Source organism: Eublepharis macularius, chromosome 1, assembly GCF_028583425.1.
Source record: "Eublepharis macularius isolate TG4126 chromosome 1, MPM_Emac_v1.0, whole genome shotgun sequence".
In the NCBI taxonomy this organism is placed as follows: Eukaryota; Metazoa; Chordata; class Lepidosauria; order Squamata; family Eublepharidae; genus Eublepharis; species Eublepharis macularius.
This window is the reverse complement of record NC_072790.1, coordinates 199,020,315-199,042,036: the sequence shown is the minus strand read 5'-3', so window position 1 is coordinate 199,042,036 and position 21,722 is coordinate 199,020,315. Positions and strand designations below refer to the sequence as shown.

The 21,722-nt window shown below is 43.0% G+C and overlaps 1 protein-coding gene across 1 annotated transcript in view; it reads left to right on the top strand.

Moving 5' to 3' along the window:
• Positions 1-21,722, top strand: part of LRPPRC (leucine rich pentatricopeptide repeat containing) — a 144,355-nt gene that overhangs the window by 44,446 nt on the left and 78,187 nt on the right. The window contains exon 15 of the mRNA XM_054983556.1: positions 20,178-20,205. Within this exon, the coding sequence (XP_054839531.1) occupies positions 20,178-20,205 (28 nt within the window). The remainder of the gene's footprint in view (positions 1-20,177; positions 20,206-21,722) is intronic.

Below are 21,722 nucleotides of genomic sequence, written 5' to 3'. Positions count from 1 at the left end.
CTTGCTCGGCCCCCCGGCGGAAGAGTGCTCACAGAGGGAAAACAGCCCGCCAAAAAACGGCCCCGTCTGTCGCAGACGGTGCCGGGAGCAGCTGCACATCAACATCAAGACGCGGGAACAAGTGCGGCTGCGAGGAGCCCTGTTTCGGCGGGAAGAGCCGCAGCGGCCGCTTTCCCGCCAAACCGTACCGCCACGGCTGCCAACCTCCCGGCTGGAGAGACGCGGCCTTCTACACCCTTCCAGGCACAGGGCTCCAACTCTGGCATTCAGGAGGAATATGTAAGTGACTTTCCTCCTAATCTACCCCCTGATATTTTGGCGGCAATCAGATGGTCCCTAAGGAAAGAGCTTTGGTCCATCTGCCAAACTGGGGGCCCGGATCCCCCCCCTACCATTCCTGCCGCGGTCCCAGGCACTTCCCAGGGACAGGACAATAGGCCCACAGCCTGGCCCACTAAGGCAGCCAAAAAACAGCAGAGTGAAACGCCCAGATGGGTAGAGGGGGATTCCTCAATTGGTGAGGACTCTGACGAGGGGGATTTTCTCTCAGAGGAGGAACAAGAGCTAGCCTCGGCATCCTCTGATCAATCTATTAGGCTGTTCCAAATGGATGATTACAATTATTTATTGTCCAAGACGCTGTCAGCACTGGATCTGAATGAGTCAGAAAAAAGGGAGGAGGAGGAAACTGCCCCACGGGGGGCCAAGTCAAGACCAAAGGGGAATAGGGAATTTTTTCCCAGGGCTGATAACAATCCCAGAGTTTTTCCCTTCCCAGATTTCTTTGAACGACAGCTCAAAGCAGAATGGTCACTGCCAGTGGCCACCAAGCAGGTCCCCAATATCATGAAAAAGCTGTATACACTGCCTAATTTTGCCGATGAGCTCTTGCAGGTGCCGATCATAGATGCACCAGTGGCAGCACTCCAGTCTCAAGGTCTCCTTTCAGAGGATGGACAAGGCATGATTAAAGATGGTCTCGACAAGAAAGGCGAGGCAGTTTTAAAGCAAGCACACGAGGCCATGGCCACGTCCATAAAGGCCTCTGCCATAGCCTCTGTGGTATCTAGGGCGGCTGTTGTGTGGACCAGAAGGTTGATTCAGTTGCTGCCTCAGAGCAACAGTAGACTATTGGAAGGAGCCAACAGAATACTCAAAACCTGCACGTTTATGGCTGACGCTACATTGGATTCACTATCTATGACTTCTAGAGCTATGGCATCTTCCGCCGTGGTAAGGCGCATGTTGTGGCTTCGGGTTTGGCAAGCTGACCTTCAAGCCAAACTGATCCTGATGTCCTACCCCTTCCAGGGCGGCAAAGTCTTCGGGGATCAGCTAGAGAAAATTCTAGTTGAGACTAAGGACAAAAAGAAGTCGCTCCCAAAATCCCTCAAAAGACCAGAGAGAAGGTCCTTCGGCTATCAACCTTTTAGATCACATCACACATTACCTAGAAGCACACAGGATCAAAAGCGCAACTGGGGGGGGGCGTGGCGTCGCTGCCTTCAGGATGGACGCATGTTGAGAGACCTCCGCTCCTCCCGCCCTCTAAATCTCCAATCTAATCGACACAACGTAGCTTTCCTTTAATATATTATGAAAAAATTAAATGCTAATAAGAAGAAAAGCGACTCAAAAGCAGTAAAAAACCTACAGTCATTCTTTATGGTGCCCAAAGAGACATGGCTGGGTGAAGAAGGGGAGACGGATCTAAAGAAAATGGCGGACGGAAACCTTGCTACCGACACTGAAGAGGTAATTAACGCGGGAATAACACTGGATCCACAGCTTGTCCAACTAAAGACTGAGATACTAGATCAAATAACAAAACTAATTTCCCCTCTAACCTCACAACATAAAATTCGATCTGCAGTTAATCAAAAAGCAGATAGAGCTTTGGATATGAGTTCTTCCACTCAGAGAGAGGTAACCATGCTGCAAAAAACTAGCGAGGACCAACAAGAGAGAATACTAAATTTGGAAATTAATGTCAGACAAAACCATCTTAAACTGAGAGGAATTGATGAGATATTAACTCAAAATGAAGACCTAATTTCAGTACTCACAAGGTGGCTTGCAAAGCATCTGGATTTGGAGGAGGGGGTAGCCCCCCTAATCACACAAGCTTATCGAGTGGGAACAATAAAACAATACAGGAATAAGCCCATACCAAGAGACATAATAATAGAAATCCCAAATCAAAGATCAAGGATAAAAATAATAGAAAAAGCTAAAAGAACTGGATCTCTCATGCTTAATGGAAATCCAGTGCAAATTTTCACTGACTTACCAAGAGAAGCCCTGCTGTTAAGGAAAGAACTAAAACCCATCACTGAGGCATTGAGGAAAGCTAACGTCAGATATAAATGGTTAAATCATGTAAAAATCTTGGTAATTCGAAATGGGAAACATCATATTGCTAAAAATGTGGAAGAAGGTACAGAACTCTTGAATAATATCGGAGTGGAGACGCCCATGGAGACAAGTCAGCAGAGTCAGAAGAGGAAGCAGACAGACTTGCTCTCACCGCAGAAGGGAAGCAAGATCCCCATAAGAGATGTCTAAAATGCCGTGGAGGAGAAGAACTCTCGTTAAGATTATCAACCTGCGTTGTGTTTTATATATTCTTATTTACAGCCAAGGGGAGATGTGGGGGAGGGGAGACGTCAGCATAGCTCCCGGGTAATAGATCTTTTCAGTTGGAAGCTTATTTTCCAAGACTAGTGTGTGACGCAACACACTAGCCTGAAGGTTCTTTTGCATAGCCGAATAGCAGTCATAAATTGATTACTTGCTTAAAAGGTTATAAGGAAGTTTATAAAGTTATTAGCTTAAAAAGGGGGGTGAGGGAGGAAGGGAAGTGGGTTTATTGGTTTTAAAAAAAAATTCGTTGTTGAAACAAGGTACATAGGAATCAGGAGGGGAAGGAGAAGTGAGGTAAAGATAGACTTGCTAGGAAGAGACAAAGTAGTGAGACGGCAGTGAGTTAACTGTGTTTGTTTTTATAGTGAATTAATTGTGTTTGTGTTACTTTGAAGGGTTATAGAGATAATCATACTGAATCATAAATATTGTTTATATATAGATACAGGCAAACAGACATATAGAGAGCTATATAGACATTTACATATATAGTTAAACAAAAAAATATAATAAAAAAAGAGGAAATAAATTTAAATTTTTTTAAAAAACATTGATAAGCAACAAAATTTATAGATAGGATATAAGATTTGTATATAAGTGTTGTCGAAATAATCGGGTTAGAAATATAGTTTGTAGTGGTATTAGCATTCTGAAACTGGAAAGGTGAGGAATTTGTAATCAATCTTTTATTGCAGCAGTAGAAATATATTTAGTATATTATGACTTCCAAGTTTAAAGCGACTACTTTGAACGTAAGAGGTTTGGGGAACCCTATAAAACGGAGAAGAGTAATATCAGCGTTAGCTAAAACTAAATCTCAAATAATCTTTCTACAGGAGACTCATGCTAGAAACGATGACTTAGGTATTTTAAAGGCAAGCTGGATTCACTCCCAATACTGTGCGGCAGGTAATTCAAAGTCAAGAGGGGTGGCAATAATAATATCTAAGGGTCTTCCTTTCCAACATAAAAAAACACTTAAGGATCCTAAAGGAAGGTATATTTTTGTGAAAGGTTTAATTGGGAATCAACCCTATACCCTTGCATCAATATATGCCCCCAATAGTCAACAACTGAACTTCATAGAAGAAACTTTAGGAAAATTAGGAAAATTTCAGGAAGGCCAAATCATAATGGGGGGGGGAATCTAAATTACATAATGGATTATAATTGGGACAGATCAAATTTTAGGAAAAGAACCACTCAGAAATATAGAAAGACCAAATTGACCCCCATACTAACAAGGCACGATGTTACAGACATATGGAGACACCTACACGAAGGGGAAAGGGACTACACGTACTATTCCCAAAGACACAACTCATACACTAGGATTGATTTCATTTTGATCTCTTAATTCACTGATTGATCAAGTGACTGATTCAGATATTGGTTCAAGTGATCATTCTTGGGTCAATGTGTCAATAACAACAGAATCACATAATCAAAGCTTTAAACAATGGTGTCTGCCAAAACATTTAATTTATAACCAATCTTCAGCTAAAGAAATAGGAAAAATATTAGAAAGAACTATAGCTGAGAATAAGTCAGAAGAAATAGGAGCTAATACTCTTTGGGACACAATTAAGACGGTGTCTAGAGGACACATTATAGCTTTATCATCTAAAATAAATAAGGAAAATTTGAAAAACAGGAAGGAATTAGAAGAGTCCATCAAAATTTTGGAGGATAAGCGATTCGGTTTCGTTTTCTCGGCCATGTCGGACGCTCCTCTCCGCAGGTCCGGGAGGAAGCGCCCGAGCACTCTGACCGGGCGGCTGATCTGTGAAGATTAGCCCCCAGGACTCCCAGTGAGGGAGGCAAGGTCCGGGACACTGTGGGAAGAGCCCCCCGAAAACCTATGCGGGGGGTAAATTGCCCGTTTGTCCCTATGGAGGCCGGCAGACGTGCGCGGCGCCTCGTGTGCTGCCGGGCCATGGAAAACAGCAAAGAGCAGAACTAGGCGGAAGCCTGCAAGTAAGCGAATCCCTTCTGTTATTACAAGCGCACGCGAAGGAGTGGTGGGATCTGAAGCTAAGAAGGCTAGTTCTTCCCCCTCGCTGAGTCTCAGAATTTGGCTGGCGGTCCCCCCCCCCTAAAATGGCAGCGAAAAGACAGAGTCCCGCCCTGGGCAAGTCAATCTCGGCTGCCCTGCAGGGGAAGGGAGAGTCACTCGAAGAACTGGTGAGGAGGTCGGTTACCGAAGCCATAAAACCCTTTGTTGACAAGCTGAACGAAACAGATCAAAGGGTGGGCTTAATTGAGAGCGAAGTGAAAACCATTAAGGAAGCAGCGGGGGGGGCAGAGAAGTCTGCTCAGGAAATGCGTCACTCGTGAAGGCTACGAATAAAGAGTTAAAGCTGGTGGAGAACCAGCTGATCGGGCTACAAGTGGAACGAACACAAACAATTTTGCGTCTCCAGAATGTGAAAGAGGAGGAAAATGAGGATTTATGGGGTTTGGTCTCGGAACTATTGGCGACACCCGCGAAGGCAACTAAAGAAGAGGTTAAAAGTGCCATTTTGGAGGTCCGTAGGGCTTCTTCAAAATATGCAATGAAGCGTCAGCTGCCTTGCGAGATCATCATCGATTTCTCATCTAAAAGGATCTGAGACATCATCCTATACAACTCATACAATGCGGATCTGGACTTTTTGGGTAACAAGGTCAAGATACTGAAAGACGTCCCATTTTTAGTTCGGAAAAGACGTTTTAAGTATAAAAAGCTTGCAGCTCTTCTGAGGGAACGTGGAATAAAGTACAAATGGTTATTTCCTGAAGGCATCTGGTTTAGTTACAAAGATCAAGCTTACAAGATATTATCAGAAGATCAACTAAGGGATTTTGAGGATAAAAATCCGGAATTCCAGCGAGACACCAAGCAAGAAGAAAACGAGAAGTCTGAGGGGCGGGGGGAGGAAATGAGCACTGCGGCTGCAGTTGCTCAGAGAGAACTGCGTCCGGGACCCAGGAGGGGGAGGAAAACTTAATTTGAATTTGAATTGTAATTTGCATTATGTAAGGTCGACCACTCCATCAATATTATACAAAGCTTTAGTTTTTAATAATGGCAGTATGAAGGGAAAGCGTTCTGTGTAGTGTAGATGTTATATGTTGTTGTTTGGGTTTTTTTTCTCTTTCCTTCCCTTGTTCCCCTTCTTTTCCTTTGTATTGTTAGTTAATGTAGTTAATAAAAAGAATAAAAAATATTCTTCCAATGGTCTGCTCAGACAGACACTTGAAAAAAAAATGTTGGAGGATAAGCATAAACTAACAGGAAACAAAAAGACATACAAGGCTCTAATAGCTCAATGTAAAATCTTGGAAACGTTAGAAGCAAACAAGGTACATAGAAGTTTAATTAAAACTAAGCAAAGATATTGGTTTAATACACCAAAAGCCTTAAGGACTCTATCAAATAGAATAAAGCAAAGGAATACACAAAATAATATCCATCTCCTTCAAGATAAAAACAAGGTTAAATACCATGATTCCAAATCGATCTTACAAATTTTTAGGGAATTTTACATGACTTTGTACTCATCAACGAAACCCAATCAATCTAAAATTATGGATTTCCTACACTCGCTCAAAAATGTTAAAAAACTGGAAGATAGCCATAGGACACTCTTGGACAAACCTGTCTCATTGCAGGAAACATTGGAAGCAATCACATTAGCAAAAAACAACAAGGCAACAGAACCTGATGGTTATCCGTCAGAGTTCTATAAAAAATATGCAGTGCCATTGGCTCAACATCTGACCAATGCCTGCAATGTAGTTCTAAATGAATGCAAAATGCCCCCTACATGGAATATGGCCGATATAGTAGTAATACATAAACAAGGGAAGGACCCATTAAATGCTGAATCATATAGACCGATTTCACTCCTCAATCATGATTATAAACTATTTACATCCACTTTAGCTCGGCGTCTAAATTCATTCATAAGCAATTATATTCACCCCAATCAGGCAGGTTTTATACCTGAAAGAGAAATTACAGATAATATCTACAAAACCCTGACTCTGATTGAACACTGCAAAAACAACAAAACTGAAGCCTTATTTTTATCACTAGACATTCAAAAAGCCTTTGATTCAGTGGAGAAAAATTATTTGAGTAGCACCCTTCAATTCCTTGGATTTGGGGAGAAATTTCTGAACACTGTCGGGGCTATATACTCGCTACCCTCAGCTAATATCAGACTTAATGGTTTATGATCAGAGAAAATTGTAATAAATAGAGGTACCAGACAGGGTTGCCCTTTATCTCCCATACTCTTTGCAATTGCCTTAGAACCCTTTGCAATAGCTTTAAGGGAAAACGTGGATATTCATGGAATCCCCACCAAAAATGACTCTTCTAAAATTTCACTTTTTGCTGATGACATGCTTATTTATCTATCACAACCAGTAAGTTCTTTGAAACATCTTCATCCCTTATTATCTGAATTATCTGGCCTGGTTGTTAATCAATCAAAATCACAAATTCTCCCTATAAATTTGAATAAAAACTCTGAAGACCAAATTTGCGCACAGTATAAATTTCAATGGGCATCAAATTACCTAACGTATCTTGGCATTAACATTACCTCCAAATTAAGTGACCTTATTAAATTGAACCACCAAAGAATAGAAAAACAGATCAAAATTGAAATTACTAATTGGAATAAACTACAATTTAGCTGGTTTGACAGATACCATCTAATAAAAGCATTTATTTTACCTAAATTTCTTTTCATCTTCAGGGCAATTCCAGTAGCAATTCCCATAACTCTAATCACCCAATGGCAGACATTAATCAATAGCTTCCTATGGCAAAATAAGCACCCTAGGATCCCATTCTCCACACTACGACGGAAAGCTAGAGATGGCGGCTTTAATTTCCCAGATCTTAATTTATACCAGACAGCAATCAGACTTCTCAATTTACTCCAACTCATCTCAGTGAATAATACAGCAGACTGGGTCACCCTTTCCAATACCCTTATAGACAAATTCACTTTCAATGATTTAATATGGAATAAGCAAACAAACAGACCCAGTAGCATTCACCAAAACATGTTTTTATTAGCAATACTGAAGACATAAGACAAATATAAAAATAAACTTGTTCCAGAAATATCCAGATTCTCCTCTTTCATGAATCAAACCTGGTTTTTTCCAGGTAAAGACCCAGCTTTCCAAAACATATTTCGACAGGCCAAGCTGACAAGACTAATTGACTTAACTTCAACTGCTGGTCTATTGGGAAAAGTAGAAATAGAAAACAAACTAAAACAAAAACTGTTATGGTTTAGATATCTACAAGTTAAAAGTATGACAGAACAAATAGGCTTGCAGTCAATACTGAAAGAGCCACTGACAGAATTTGAAATGGTATTGCGTTCCTATACAACGCAAAAAAAGGGAATGATATCGTTACTTTACTCTATTCTTTTAAACGCGGTGAACAAAAAACAAATCTCGTCAATCCAGCTGGGCCAAAGACTGTGAGGTAGATCAATCTTTGGAGACCTGGAAAAAAATATGGACATCAGACATATTTAAGTCAAATGTCATTTCAACTAAGTTACAAACCTTCAAGATAGTGCATAGGTGGTATCTTACACCTAAAAAAATATCACATATATACCCTTTGGCTTCCCCACAGTGTTGGAAGAAATGTGGAGAGGAGGGGACGTTTGCCCACTGTTGTTGGGGATGTGCAATTATTAAAAACTATTGGGGAAAGGTGCTTGAAGAAGTCAGAGCAATAACAGGGTATATAGTCCCGTTCGACCCCAAGCTTATTTTCTTGAATCAGTGGGGTGATTTACCAATACCTAAAATTAGAAAAGATTTGATTGCAACTTTTCTGGTAGTAGCAGAGAATGAGATAGCGTTGGTTTGGAAGAAAGATTCAGCTCCTTCAGTTGAAGTATGGTTCGAAAAAGTATGGAATTATTTTATTGTGGAAAAAAACCATATGATCTTTATGTAGCTGAAAAGTTTCCTGAGAACTCTAATTTCGTGGAAAAATGGTCCCCATTCTTCGAATATGTTGAGAAATATAACATTCAACCAAAGTCAAAAATATTACAAACAGTAACTCTATCCAGTGATTTTATACTGTGGCTTATAAGTTCACAAGCTTCATAAATGTATATAACTCTAATCTTATGCGCTTCCCTTCCTCCAGTTACAAAACATTTTGTATTGAATTGATTGTTTGTTGATGTTTAAGTTTGTACGTTGTAATTGTTTTATGTCAATAAAAAAAATTTTTTTAAAAAAAAGCGCAACTGGGCGCTTCCTCGAACTCAAGCACGCAGAGGTTCCATTCATCCCAAATTCACCAAACAGCAGGGAATCCGTGGTGGCAGGCAGGACACCGAGGACAAAGGGCAGAGGCCCTGACTCGCAAGACGTTCCGGTGGGGGGACAACTACTCAGGTTCCAGCAAACCTGGGCAGAGTCCAAGGCGGATGCCTGGGCATTAGAGATTGTCTCCAAAGGCTACGCGATAGAATTTTCTACCTTTCCTCCGGAGCGATTCCTCATATCACCACTCAAGAAAGACCCTCACAAGAGGAATATCACAGTTCAGGCCATACAACATCTGCTGAAAATAGCAGCTGTCGAACCTGTCCCTGAGGAGGAAAGGGGGGAGGGAGTTTATTCAATCTTCTTTACGGTACGCAAAAGAAATGGAGACTGGAGGTCTATCCTGGATCTCAAGTACGTGAACAAGTTCATCAAGTTGAGAAGATTCCGCATGGAAACGCTTCGATCCATCGCAGAAGCACTTCAACAAGACGAATTTCTAACGTCAATAGATCTGAAGGAGGCGTACCTACACGTACCTATTGCTTCAGCTCACCGAAGATTTCTAAGATTCTGTATACAAGACATTCACCTCCAATTCAGAGCGATGCCCTTCGGGCTGGCAACGGCCCCCAGGGTATTTACCAAACTACTAGTGGTACCCATAGTCTGGCTCAGGGAGAGGGGCTACCAGCTGCATCCCTACCTGGACGACATTCTTACAAGGTCTCCCTCACTAGAAGTCTCAATCAAGGAAACAATGTTCGTCATTCAGGTTCTGGAGAAGCATGGCTTCCTAATCAACAGATCAAAATGCTCTCTACAGCCATCACAACGACTAGAGCACTTGGGACTCGACACCAAGAAGGGCTATCTGTTCCTTCCAAAGGAGAAGCGGACGAAGCTCATCCGTTTAGCTTCAGATGTAATCAGGCAACCATCATCATCGCTTATGGACCTATCCAAATTAATGGGACTACTGGTAGCCCACTCAGAAGCCATTTACTGGGGCCGTTACCATCTCCGGCCCCTGCAATCAGCACTTCGACCTTTCCAACTGCAAATAGCGCACAAATTCAACCGCAAGATTCAGCTCCCTCTGCCGGTCAGGGAAAGCATGCGATGGTGGACCATAGAGAGCAACTTACGCCAAGGCAAGAGTTTCCTGTCCCCTCGACTGGTTCAGATTTTCACAGATGCCAGCCTGCTCGGTTGGGGAGCGACGCTGGAGGGCCATCCAGCCCAGGGGGAATGGACCGACGTAGAAAGAAAACTGCCAATCAACGTGCTGGAAATGCGGGCGATCCTTCTAGCCTTGAAGTACTTCAGAGACCGGATAGCCCACAACCACGTTCTGATATGAACGTACAACATTTCAGCAAAGGCATATATCAGCAAACAAGGGGGAACCAAGTCTTCACATCTACAACGAGAAGCCAACAAGATCATCGGCTGGGCAGAACTCAACCTCCAGTCGTTACAGGCAGAACACATCAGGGGAGTCTTCAACGTCCAAGCAGACTTGTTGAGCAGACAAGCTCTTCATCCGGGGGAGTGGGCCCTGGAGAGGTCTTCCTACTGGTATCAGAATGTTTCGGACAACCGAAGATGGACCTGTTCACCTCCCACCTAAACAATCAACTACTGAGATTCCTTTCCCTGTACTACCATCCTCGAGCAGAGGGGACGGACGCACTCCACTCTCAGTGGCCAGCAGGACTCCTGTACGCCTTTCCACCACTACCAACGATTCCAAAGCTCCTGAGAAAGCTGAGGGAACAGCGAGTAACATTAATTCTGATCGCACCCTGGTGGCCAAGAAGACCATGGTTTGCCACTCTACAACGCATGTCCGTAGCACCTCCTCTCAAACTTCCAATTCAACTGGACTTGCTACAACAGGGACCCATATGGCACTCCAGGCCGGCGCAGTGGTCCCTGACCGGATGGAAATTGAGCAGAGACACTTCCTGCTAGAAGGCTACCCAGCAGAGATAATAATTACTCTATTGGCATCCAGAAAGAGATCTACTATCAGAATCTATAACTCGGCATGGAAAGCCTTTACTCGCTGGTGTAGGCGCAAGAAACTCGACCCTATTCTACCATCCAAAACTACTGTTTTGGGTTTTCTACAGGAAGGGCTGGACAGAGGACTGCGTCCAGCTACGCTGAAGAAGCAGGTTGCTGCTATAGGCACTGTCCTACCGGTGTTGGAGGGAATTCCACTGTCCTCACATCCACATGTTCAAAGATTCCTCAGAGGGGCTACTCTGTTGAACCCACCAACAGTGCACAGGTTTCCGACATGGCAACTGAACGTGGTGTTGTCGGCTCTCACGAGACCTCCATTTGAACCCGTTAGAGATATTCAGTTACGATGGCTAAAACTGAAGACCATATTCCTCGTGGCCATCACCTTGGCGCGTCGTATCTCGATGATGAGTGCCCTATCAATTCGTCCAGAACTATGCATTTTTCACAAGGACAAGGTGGTTCTTCGAACGGATCCAACCTTCCTGCCCAAGGCATATTCGAAATTCCACAGATCTTAGGAGACCAATCTCCCATCCTTCTGTCCGAATCCCGCTCATGCTAAAGAGCGGGAATGGCATAACCTTGACGTGAGACGGGCCCTTAAGGCGTACATAATCAGGACTGAATCGATACGCCAATCCGACTCACTCTTCGTTAACATCTTACTCCCTAAGTTGGGCCACTGCATGTCATCTGCTGCAATTGCTTACAGTATAAAGTCCTGCATTCAAGAGGCCTATAAAGCCATGAAGATGGAAGTCCCGATGGGGATCACGGCACATTCAGCAAGGAGCGCAGCCACTAACGCGGCTCTCAGGAAAAATACTTCAATAGAGGACATCTGTAAAGCCGCCACGTGGTCTTCATCTTCTACCTTTATCAAACATTATCACCTGCACACATATGCTTCGGCTGATGCACCTTTTGGCCGTACAGTACTTCAACACGTAGTTGAGGACGAAGGATCCATCCCACCCAGGATATAGGGAACTGCTTTGGGAGCACCCAAGATGTCCTCCGCCTCAGAGGGAGAACGGCCCCTTGGATACTCACCGAGAAGGGTCCTTCGCCTCTGAGGACAGGAGGACATCTTGCCCTCCCAGGATCTTCGTCCATTCTGTGTCAATACCGTGTTACGTACTCTATATGTTCTTTTACTGTTCAGTTGTGCAAACCACTGTTGTGTTCTTCTTACTTGACTAATTACGACTATTGCTGTCGTCAGTTGATGGTGTTCTTGTGTTTTCGTTAATTGTGTTCTTTTTGTCATCTTAAGAGTGACAGTTTATTCCGACAGTTTAGGAATAGAGAGAAGGAATACTGCTGAGGGGAATCACCCAGACTGAGGAGAGAGGGTGGTCCCACGCACACCAAAGGAAGAGGAAGAAAGTTTAACTTCCTGCCTCCCCGATTGGACGGTGGGAAACACCCAAGATGTCCTCCTGTCCTCAGAGGAGAAGGACCCTTCTCAGTGAGTATCCAAGGGGCCGTTCTCCAGTCTTGTGGCACATCCCCAGTCCTCCAGGAGGCCTTGAAGATGATGGACAGAGGCTCTGCAAGTTCTTTGAGCACTCTTGGGTGCACACCATCTGGCCCAGGGGATTTGTATTCGTCCAGTGCAGCCAGGTTGCCTCTCCACAACCTTTCTGTCAATGTCAACTAGTCACCCAGTTGTCCTGTCATGTCTACTACCATCTCTAGATGGGCTTGAGTTCTTCAGGGAGAAAACGGAGGCAAAAAAGTCATTAAGCCTGTCTGCTTTTTCTCTGTCCTCTATCAGAGTTTCTCCTTCCATACCCAACAGCGGTCCAATTGCCTCTTTTACCTTATGTTTGCTTCTCACATATCTGTAGAAGTTTTTCTTATTGTAGTGAGCCCCCCTGGCCAGACCCAGCTCATACTGAGCTTTGGCTCCTCTGATGGCTGATCCGCAGTACCTAGTAACCCTCATGTATTCCTCTTTAGAGGTCTGTCATTCTCTTCATTTCCTGAACATTTCCTTTTTCTTCCTTAGCTTACTCTGGAGCTCTCTGTTCATCCACACCGGTTTCTTGGAGCCCTTACCATGTTTCTGTCTTGCTGGAACAGTGAGCTTGAGCTTGCAAAAGCTCATGTTTGAGAAGAGCCACCCTTCAGTCGCTCCTTTCCCTTCTAGCACACTCCTCCACGGAATGATTCTCATTAAGCCTCTGGGTTCACTGAAGTCTGCCCTATGGATATCTAACCTACGAGTCTGGCTACGAACTTCCTTGGCCCCCCCACAGCAACTGGAATTCAAGAAGGACATGGTCACTTCCCTTTAAGGTCCCCACCACCTTCATCTCATCTGCCAGTTCTTCCCTGTTGGTTAATGTTAAGTCTGGTATGGCCGAGCCCCTTGTAGCTTCCTCCACCATTTGAAAAAGGAAGTTATCAGCCAGGCAGGTCAGGAAGTTGCGTGATTCTTGTCGCTTTGCTGAGCTTGTCTTCCAACACACATCGGGGAAGTTGAAGTAACCCATAATTATAATGTTCTGATGTCTGGATACTCTACCAATCTGTTCAAGGAGGGCAGCATCCATTTCCTCTTCCTGGTCAGGTGGTCTTTAGCAGACTCCAACAACAATACGGTTTGTCCTTCCCTCCCCTTATTTCCACCCATATACTTTCCACTGGGCTGTCAACCACATTCTCCAGAACTTGCTGATAATCAAGCCCTCTCTTCACATACAATATCACTCCTCCTCCTCTTCTGCCCTTCTGGTTTTTCTTGAACAAGTCGTACTCAACCACTACCACATTGCAGTCATGAGAATTATCCCACCAAGTCTCAGTAATTCCTACTATATCGTAGCCATCTGTTTGCAAGAGAAGCTCAAGTTCTTCTTTCTTATTACCTATACTTCGGGCATTGGTATATAGGCACTTGTAGCCTTGTACCTTTGTTTGATCTGTCCTACCCAGGTGGGCCCCTGCTGTTATCACTTGGTCATTGAAATCCCCATGTTGATCGTCCCCTTGCAGCATCAGTTTAAAACTCTCCTGATGAAGCTCTCCAGGTTCTTTCCAAACATTTTCTTCCCTGACCTTGAGAGGTGAAGCCCATCATGTGCTAGAAGGCCTTCTCCACGAAAACTTATCCCGTGGTCCCAGAACCCAAAGCGCTCCTGTCAGCACCACCACCTCAGCCAAGGAGGTGTATGGTCTGCTCCCTTTGCATTCCTCTTCCTGTGACAGGAAGGATAGAAGAGAATACCACCTGTGCCCCCCCACTGTCTTCAACTGCCTTCCAAGAGCTTCATAGTCCTCTTTAATTCTTGCGACGGTATTCACAGCCATGTCGTTCGTTTCCACGTGAACCAGCACAAATGGGTACTGATCAGTCGGTCTGTAATATCCTGAATTCTGGCTCCTGGCAAGCAACATCTCTCAGAGTAGGGGATCTGGCCTGGATACATGACGTTCCATACCCCTGAGCAGAGAGTCCCTGATGACCACCACCTTCTGTTTTCTTCCACTTCCGTGTGGCCCCATGCCTTCTTCACTCCCTCCTCCAGGTTTTTGTGGTTCTTCTTCTTCTCTTGTCTCTGTCACCATCTCAAGCACCTCGAAACGGTTCTTGAGTTCCAGTGGACCAAAGCGTCACCTTAGTCCACATCTTCCAGTTTGTACTGCAGAAGTGAGAGGAGGCTCAGAAGGGAGATCGGCCCTTCTTCTCTTGGACTTATTTCTTCATGTTTGTGCAGAGCCCCCAGGCTCTTCTCAATAAAATCCTCTGCTTCCTTGATTTTCTGAAGGGTGGTTATCCTCTCTTCAAGGCTCTGAATCTTCTCCAAAAGCCTGACCAGCTTACACTTCGTACAAGCGAAGTCCGTTTTCTCTTCCGGGAGGAAAACAAATATGGCACACTCCATGCAGGTGACTGGAAAGGGGCCTTCTGTCGACATCATCACCTTCCAAGTATATTCCAAGAGTACTCTTCTAGCTGCAGGTCCCTTTCCTTCTCCTTCTCAGAGCCCAGATGGCTTTGATGTGCCTCTGGTGAGGAGGAGCCTAATTCACTCATGCTCACTCAGTAGAGGGGTGGGGCCAGCAGTTAGCCCAGGCAAAACAGGCATTCTCCAATTATTAACAATCCCCCTCTGCAATCAGCTCCAACTCAGGCAAAAAAGACAAACTGGCACCACTTTACAGCAGGTCTACCCACTCACACAGCCCCAAACACTATCATCCCACAGAGTCTCAGCAAAGTCCCCCAACAGTTAAGGAAGGCAACAGAAAAAGACTCACCACTCTAGCAGCTCCCTTTCCTGCTCCTTCTCAGAGCCCAGATGGCTGTGAGAAGAGAACGTTGAGAGGTGCAAAATCTGATATTCAGTAACTCAGCGGGGTTTTTTTTTGGGGGGGGGTGTACACAATTGCACACTCTGAATGTCAGAGATGATGGAATTGCCCTATAGGCCACATATTTAATAGTAATCATTAAACTTTTAAAAAACCCAGTATCTAGATATCTGATTAATTTCTGGACGGGACTTGACATTGGTTGCATGAAACACAAGAATCTCCGTTGTTTTTGGACCATTAAGTTAGCAATTGCTTGTGAAGCAGTTGATTGAGCAGTTGACATTGTCAGCCCCAGGAGTCGCCTGGAAAAAAGTGCAGGAGCCAGTGGGGCAGCCATGTTAATCTGTTGCGGCAAAAAACGGGAGAGCCTTGTGGCACCTTAAAGATGATTAAAGCATGTTTATATTTCTACCACAGACTTCAGGCAATGTAAATAATACATTGTTTTCACAGTAAAGGCATGTAATAATGGTTCCCTAATAGTGCATTGGGGCTAATACTATTCAACTCCAAAGAATATCTGGATTCAGGAATATAAGACATTCAAGATGGTGAGATCCCAGGCAAACTAAATGCTCTAAATAAATGTTTGGACAAAACCATGCATTAAAAAAAACCTGGTTGTGACAACTCAGGAAAGATTTCTGATTGTTATCAGTGAAATGATAAACCAACTCCATGCCTTTGCAATGGGGGGCGGGGGAGGCAGTTTCAGTGATAGGAATCCTTAGGGATTTAAATTAAAACTAACTATTGTGCATGTTATACATTTAATAATGTTTAGCAATGTTTAGTACAAACAAAGAGAATGGGGGTAAACAGTCTGGAAATCCCCCTTAAAACCTGCCTGATCTTTCTACTCTTTGGGATTTTGTAAACCCTTTAGGCCTTGAGCAAGTTTGACACACACACCCCATTTTCCTATTAGCTTACACTGTACACAGCATTCCATTTCTTTTGGTGCATTTTCTGCCCTTGTTTTTGTTTTTTTCATTGGTTTACAAAGTCGTATTTTTTCTTTATTCCCTGCCACTTTATCTGCCATTTTCCCTCCTGCCTTTCCTTCCCTCATCCTGGCAACCTCCTTGGCTTCTCCCTTTTCCCTGCTTCCTTCCTTCCCTCCCTCCATTCCCTTTCCCCAGTATTCCTTCATTTCTTTCTCTCCTCCCCCCTGCCCCTGCACATCACAATTCAAAATAAAAATGCAGAAACTATTTTAAAGTACTGGGCAACCACCAACTACTTTCTTCCCCCCACCCCCCAGTAAACTCGGGGGTCTCTCAGCTTTGTAGAAATAAAACACAGGGAAATGATTAACCAAAGCAGTTGATATTGAAGTTTGTATAACTAACCAAGGAGAGGGAAGGAGAGCTATTATACAATTAAGTTTTGTTATTATAATTTCTGATTGTATCTTTCTATTAGTTTAATCTAATTTCAAAAGTAGTGCTTGTATAAATTTTATGCATTTTCTATTATTATATCTTTTCTTTTTAAATAAAAAAAATTCTATACCAAAAGAAAAAAAGAAATGCCCCCTGTGTGTATATGGTCCCACTTAAGAGAATTTTTGATTTGTACTCTGGAACCAATTAGGTATCAAAAAAGTATCAAAGACCTGGAAAAGGTACTGATAATAACTAAAATGATCCCTCAGTCAGTATAACAAGGGAAGTCTTTTTTCAATGAAAAATTAAGTTACGTTCAATTAAAAATTAAGTTAATATATATGAGGCCACTGAATGAGATTGGGATTAGGTGTTAGCAAAATGCAGATGACACCCAGCTCTGAAATTTCATTATCCAAGCGTCCCAATGCATCCATCTTGGTTCTGAACCAGTGCTGTGGTCAGAGGTCAAAGCTGAATCCAGACTAAAGACAAGAAATACTGATGGGGAAGGCTGATATTCTAGAGGGATTAAATCCACTTGTTCTAGATAGAATAAAGTTGGCTTTTTCAGAACAGGTTAAGAGCTTGAAGGAGTTCATGGACCCTGCCTTACTTTTTGAAAAGTGAGTTGGCATGGTGGCCAGGAGAGATGTATCTGGTTTGCTAACTCTCTCATTGCCTAGAGTCAGCCAATCTGACTGCACTAATCCATGCTTCTGGAACCTCTCAGTTGGATTACTGCAACACATTCTATGGGTCTGCCCTTGAAAACAAGATGGAAACTACAACTGGTCCAGAATGTGGCAGCTTGATTACTGTTATAGATTAGCTGCCAGTCTGTTTCCAAGCTCAATTCAAGGTGCAGGTTATGATCTTTAGTCTTTCACAACCTGGGACCCACATATTCCATATGTCCCTGTGCGCCAGCTACAGTCTTCATGCAGCCCATCTGCTGGCGATCCCACCTCTTGGCATCAACCAGAGCTTGGGCTTTTCCCATTGTGGAACATACTCTGTGGAATAGGAGTGTGCACACACCCCCCCCTAGGGTAAATCCAAATTTGTTTTTACCAAATCTGAGGAAAAAAAATAAGATTTCCCTGAATTCTGCATCAATTTTCTAGTTTGGGTTGGGTATTTCCAGAAAAATCAGCCGTTGTTTTCTATGGGAAAATCACTCTGGGAACTATCCGATGGGCTGGATTGATTATTTTTCAAACAGACTTCACCAAATTTTGAGGGGACCTACTCTTGACTATTCTCTAAACAGAACAGAAGCAAACTGAAGCAAGGGAATGTGTTGTGCTTGTGGTTGGGTCAGCTGGGTTCTGTTATGTGTTGTTTCCCCATCGGCTGAACCCAGCACCTGGCTGCTGTGAATGACACTAGGGGTTTTTTTGGGCTAAGTTGCAACAGTGTCCCTTGCTTCAGTTTGGTTTTGGAGGAATGGTTGTGATTCTCTAATGTGGTGCTGGTCCCCTTGCTTCACTTTGGTTCGGGGGGTGGGGGGATTCTATTAAAAAAACAGATATCCAGAATTTTTGCCAAATGAAAAAAAATTGGTAAAAGCCAGCCATTGTTTTCTATGGGAATAATGAAGAATGGGTGGGGTTTCATAAAATTGGCCCCCAGGGTCCAATATTGAAGAAGCATGAGGGGGGTGGTCTTTAGAGGACAGTCAGGAGTAGGTTCCCTCCAAATTTGGTGAAGCTTGGTTGAAAAATGATCCCCTCCAATCCACTGGATAGCTCCCAGATTGATTTTCCCTTAGAAAAAAGTTGCTGGATTTTACCATTTTTTTTAATATTGGTAAAAATTCATGATACTTGGTTTTTGATTCAAAATACCCAGATTTCACTGAATTGGCCAAAATTCAATATTTTAATCCAAATTCCAAACCAAACTACACATCCTACTGTGGAATGGCTTTGCTGAAGAAGTGAAGGGTGCTTCTACTTTGGTGATCTTTAGGAATTGCTGCAAGCCCTGTCTGCTTGCCAGAGATTTTGAGAGGGTTTGAATAACAGGCATCTTTTAAAAGGGGGGGATTAGGAGGTTAGTTTATTTTTATTTTAACCATAATTTTTAAATCTATTACTGTAAGTTACCTTGAGCCATGAGGAAAGGTGGGATAAAAATGTTTTGATAAATAAATAAGAAATAAATTCTGTCTGCAGTGGCCATTGTGGGGGTGCTAGGCAACCACAACAATAGTGCCAGCCATCTGACCTGATTTCTCTCAGTAAAAGACGGGGGGAGGAACAGGGTCGTTTCTAGGTCTGTTTTGGCTTTTGAGGGAGGACTCATCCAGGCCAGGCCCAGCTACTCACTGCTGTTCAATAGTGGCCACTACACAAAAGCCAGTGCAGTTGTAGTGGTTAGAGTTTCAGACTAGGATCTGGGAGACCCAGGTTTGAATCTCCACTCTGATTTGGTGACCTTGGTCCAGTCACCTAACTTCACAGGGTTGCGGTGAGGGTAAAATAAAGGAGAGGAGAGTCATGTAAGCTGCTTTGGGCCCCCATTGTGGAGAAAGGTGAAGTATAAATGAAGTAAATAAATGATAAAGGTAGCTGAAGATGAAGAGCAGATAAAAAGTTGAGTGGTTGGAAAGGAGAGAAGGAAGCAACAAAAGGAAAGGAGATGAGGCATCCAGGAAGAGGAAAAGAGGAAATAGTGTGGGGAAGAGGGTTCCGGGGGAATGTAAGGTGCCACCCCCCTCCCCCAGTCCTCGCAGGTTCACCACTGTACAACTGGGCCTGCTGCTTCCTAGGGAGAAGCTGCCAGGAGGAGAGAAACAGGAAAAGCTGAAGTTGGCGGGGGCAGGGGGAGCTAAAGATCAGTTTGCTGGTGAGTGGGAAGGAGAGAAGGAAGTAGGAAGAGAAGAGACTGTGGTTGGAAAAGAGAAGAGACTGTGGTTTCAGGGAAGAGAGTGAGGAAATAATGGGGAAAGGAAATGAGATGACCCCTGCAAGTCCTCTGCTTGTGTACTTATTTATTTATTTATTTATTTATTTATAGCCCGCTCATAGCGGGTTACAATAAGAAGTGAAAATTAGAAATACAGTAAAATCACAGGTTCCAAACACAAACGTATCAGGAAGTCTACCTGTTCACCACATATAAAAAGGGTGGAGGACTGGATTAATCAATTTGCAGTGTTGTGTTTCTTTAAACTGGGAACCACTCACAGTTTCAGCTACAGCTTTTTTATTTCTAAACCTTTCTCCATAAATGCATTAGAATATTAATATAATAGGCTATAATACAGCCATCACAGCTATTTCAGTGGCCGTTATAAATACCTTAAAATGTTATGTTGTACAAATAAATTTCTGTTAAAATACGTAAAACGTTAATGTCTTCAGTACGTCTTCAGTATATTCCCTGACCTATTCAGTTGCAAAGAAGAGACTAAATGAAACCAATGTTTCTACTATTTAATTTGTTATCCTGTGCTGCCCTCTACAGGTCCAGTGATGTAGATCTTTGGAGTAAGGTAAGTGGAGACTGGCTGAAATAAGCAGTCATTTGAAATCATTTGGGCACGAAAGGTTTATGGCTGTAGTCCTAAGTGACTGACTTGGATCATGCCATGTTATTGTACCTATCTAGACATATACATTATTTTTAAAAATTAAGGGTGTTGCTCAGCCTAATTTATATGGACGTAAGAGTGCTTGATTTGGCTGGATCATGTACAGATTGTTAAGCAACTTTTTAATTGAAAGAGCTTTGTGACTTCATTGACACATAGTTCAGTGTTACTTTTTCCTTCAGTTATGTATAAATTAGGGTGTGGGATAGGTGAGGAATGAAATCTGGCTTATTTAGAAAAACTCAGACATGTGTATAAAAATCTTGCATTTGGGCAACTTAAAGATCTGAAGTATAAGTGCCATAGAAGATGATAACACCAGCTGAAGCAGTCACAAAATTGGAGGAGGCTAGCAAAATATCCAAAGCATTTTTCCATAACAGAAAAAATACTTCAGAATTAAGAACTTGGTAACTGGTGGTGATGGGCAGGTTTACACTAAAATGAGTTTTTATTGCCTTCCTCTCATGAGCACCAAATTTGATTTGGGAAGCTTGCTTACAACACTTGTGTGACCGCAAAGTACTGCATGCATCGGTATTACATACTTTATCTGTGTTACTCTTTTCTTTTGTATTTCTATGTTTAACATTTTGCCTGGTTTAAAGACCTTTTAAGATTTTTTGCACACTCTGGATTGCAGTGTTATAAAAATCAAGTTGTGTAGATTGCTGAGAATAAAAATTTATTTTAAAAAATCAAGTTGTGCATTCTGCAGTTGTTACTCTCTGAAAGTCTTGTCTTCACTCATGATATTTGCTGAAGCAGAGTTTTTGCTAAGTTGAGAAATGGGTAACGTCTGTTAATGCACAGGCATTGTGAAATAGTGTTTTTTAAACTACAAATGATGTTGGCATGACTATAACTTGTATATATTCTATAGCAAAATCCTTGTCTATTAATATAATGATTAATAACAATAAATTTGATAGGAAGATAAACCAATTATTGTGATCTAATTTCAACTTGTTGCAAAGTCTAAGATTGTGCAAACCTATACCACAGGTATCTGATTTCCTTTGTTCATTCCTGGTGAAAGCCAGAATTGCTCATGCAGTTTCTGGGGGGGAAAGGGGTCTATCTAGTATACACAACTGTGTAGCTGAATAACTGCAGCCAGACTACCATCCGTTACAAAATTGCCTGTTTGTGGGGGGGGGGGGGGGGAGACAGCATTACAGACTCTTACCCCATCTTGTGGGAAAAAGACATCAGCATTTCTTCTGTTAATCTGGTTGCATGGTTGATAAGCATTGATTGCTGCGCAGGTGCATGGCAGCCACAGTATAGCTGCTGTCTGCTGTATAGGCAGAGTACAAGCAACTTAGAAATAGCTCCACTGTTGATGGGAAGGGAGTATGTGTTGTAGCGTGATGCCTGTCAGGATCAAATTGCCCTGTATTGGGGTAGGGGGAATG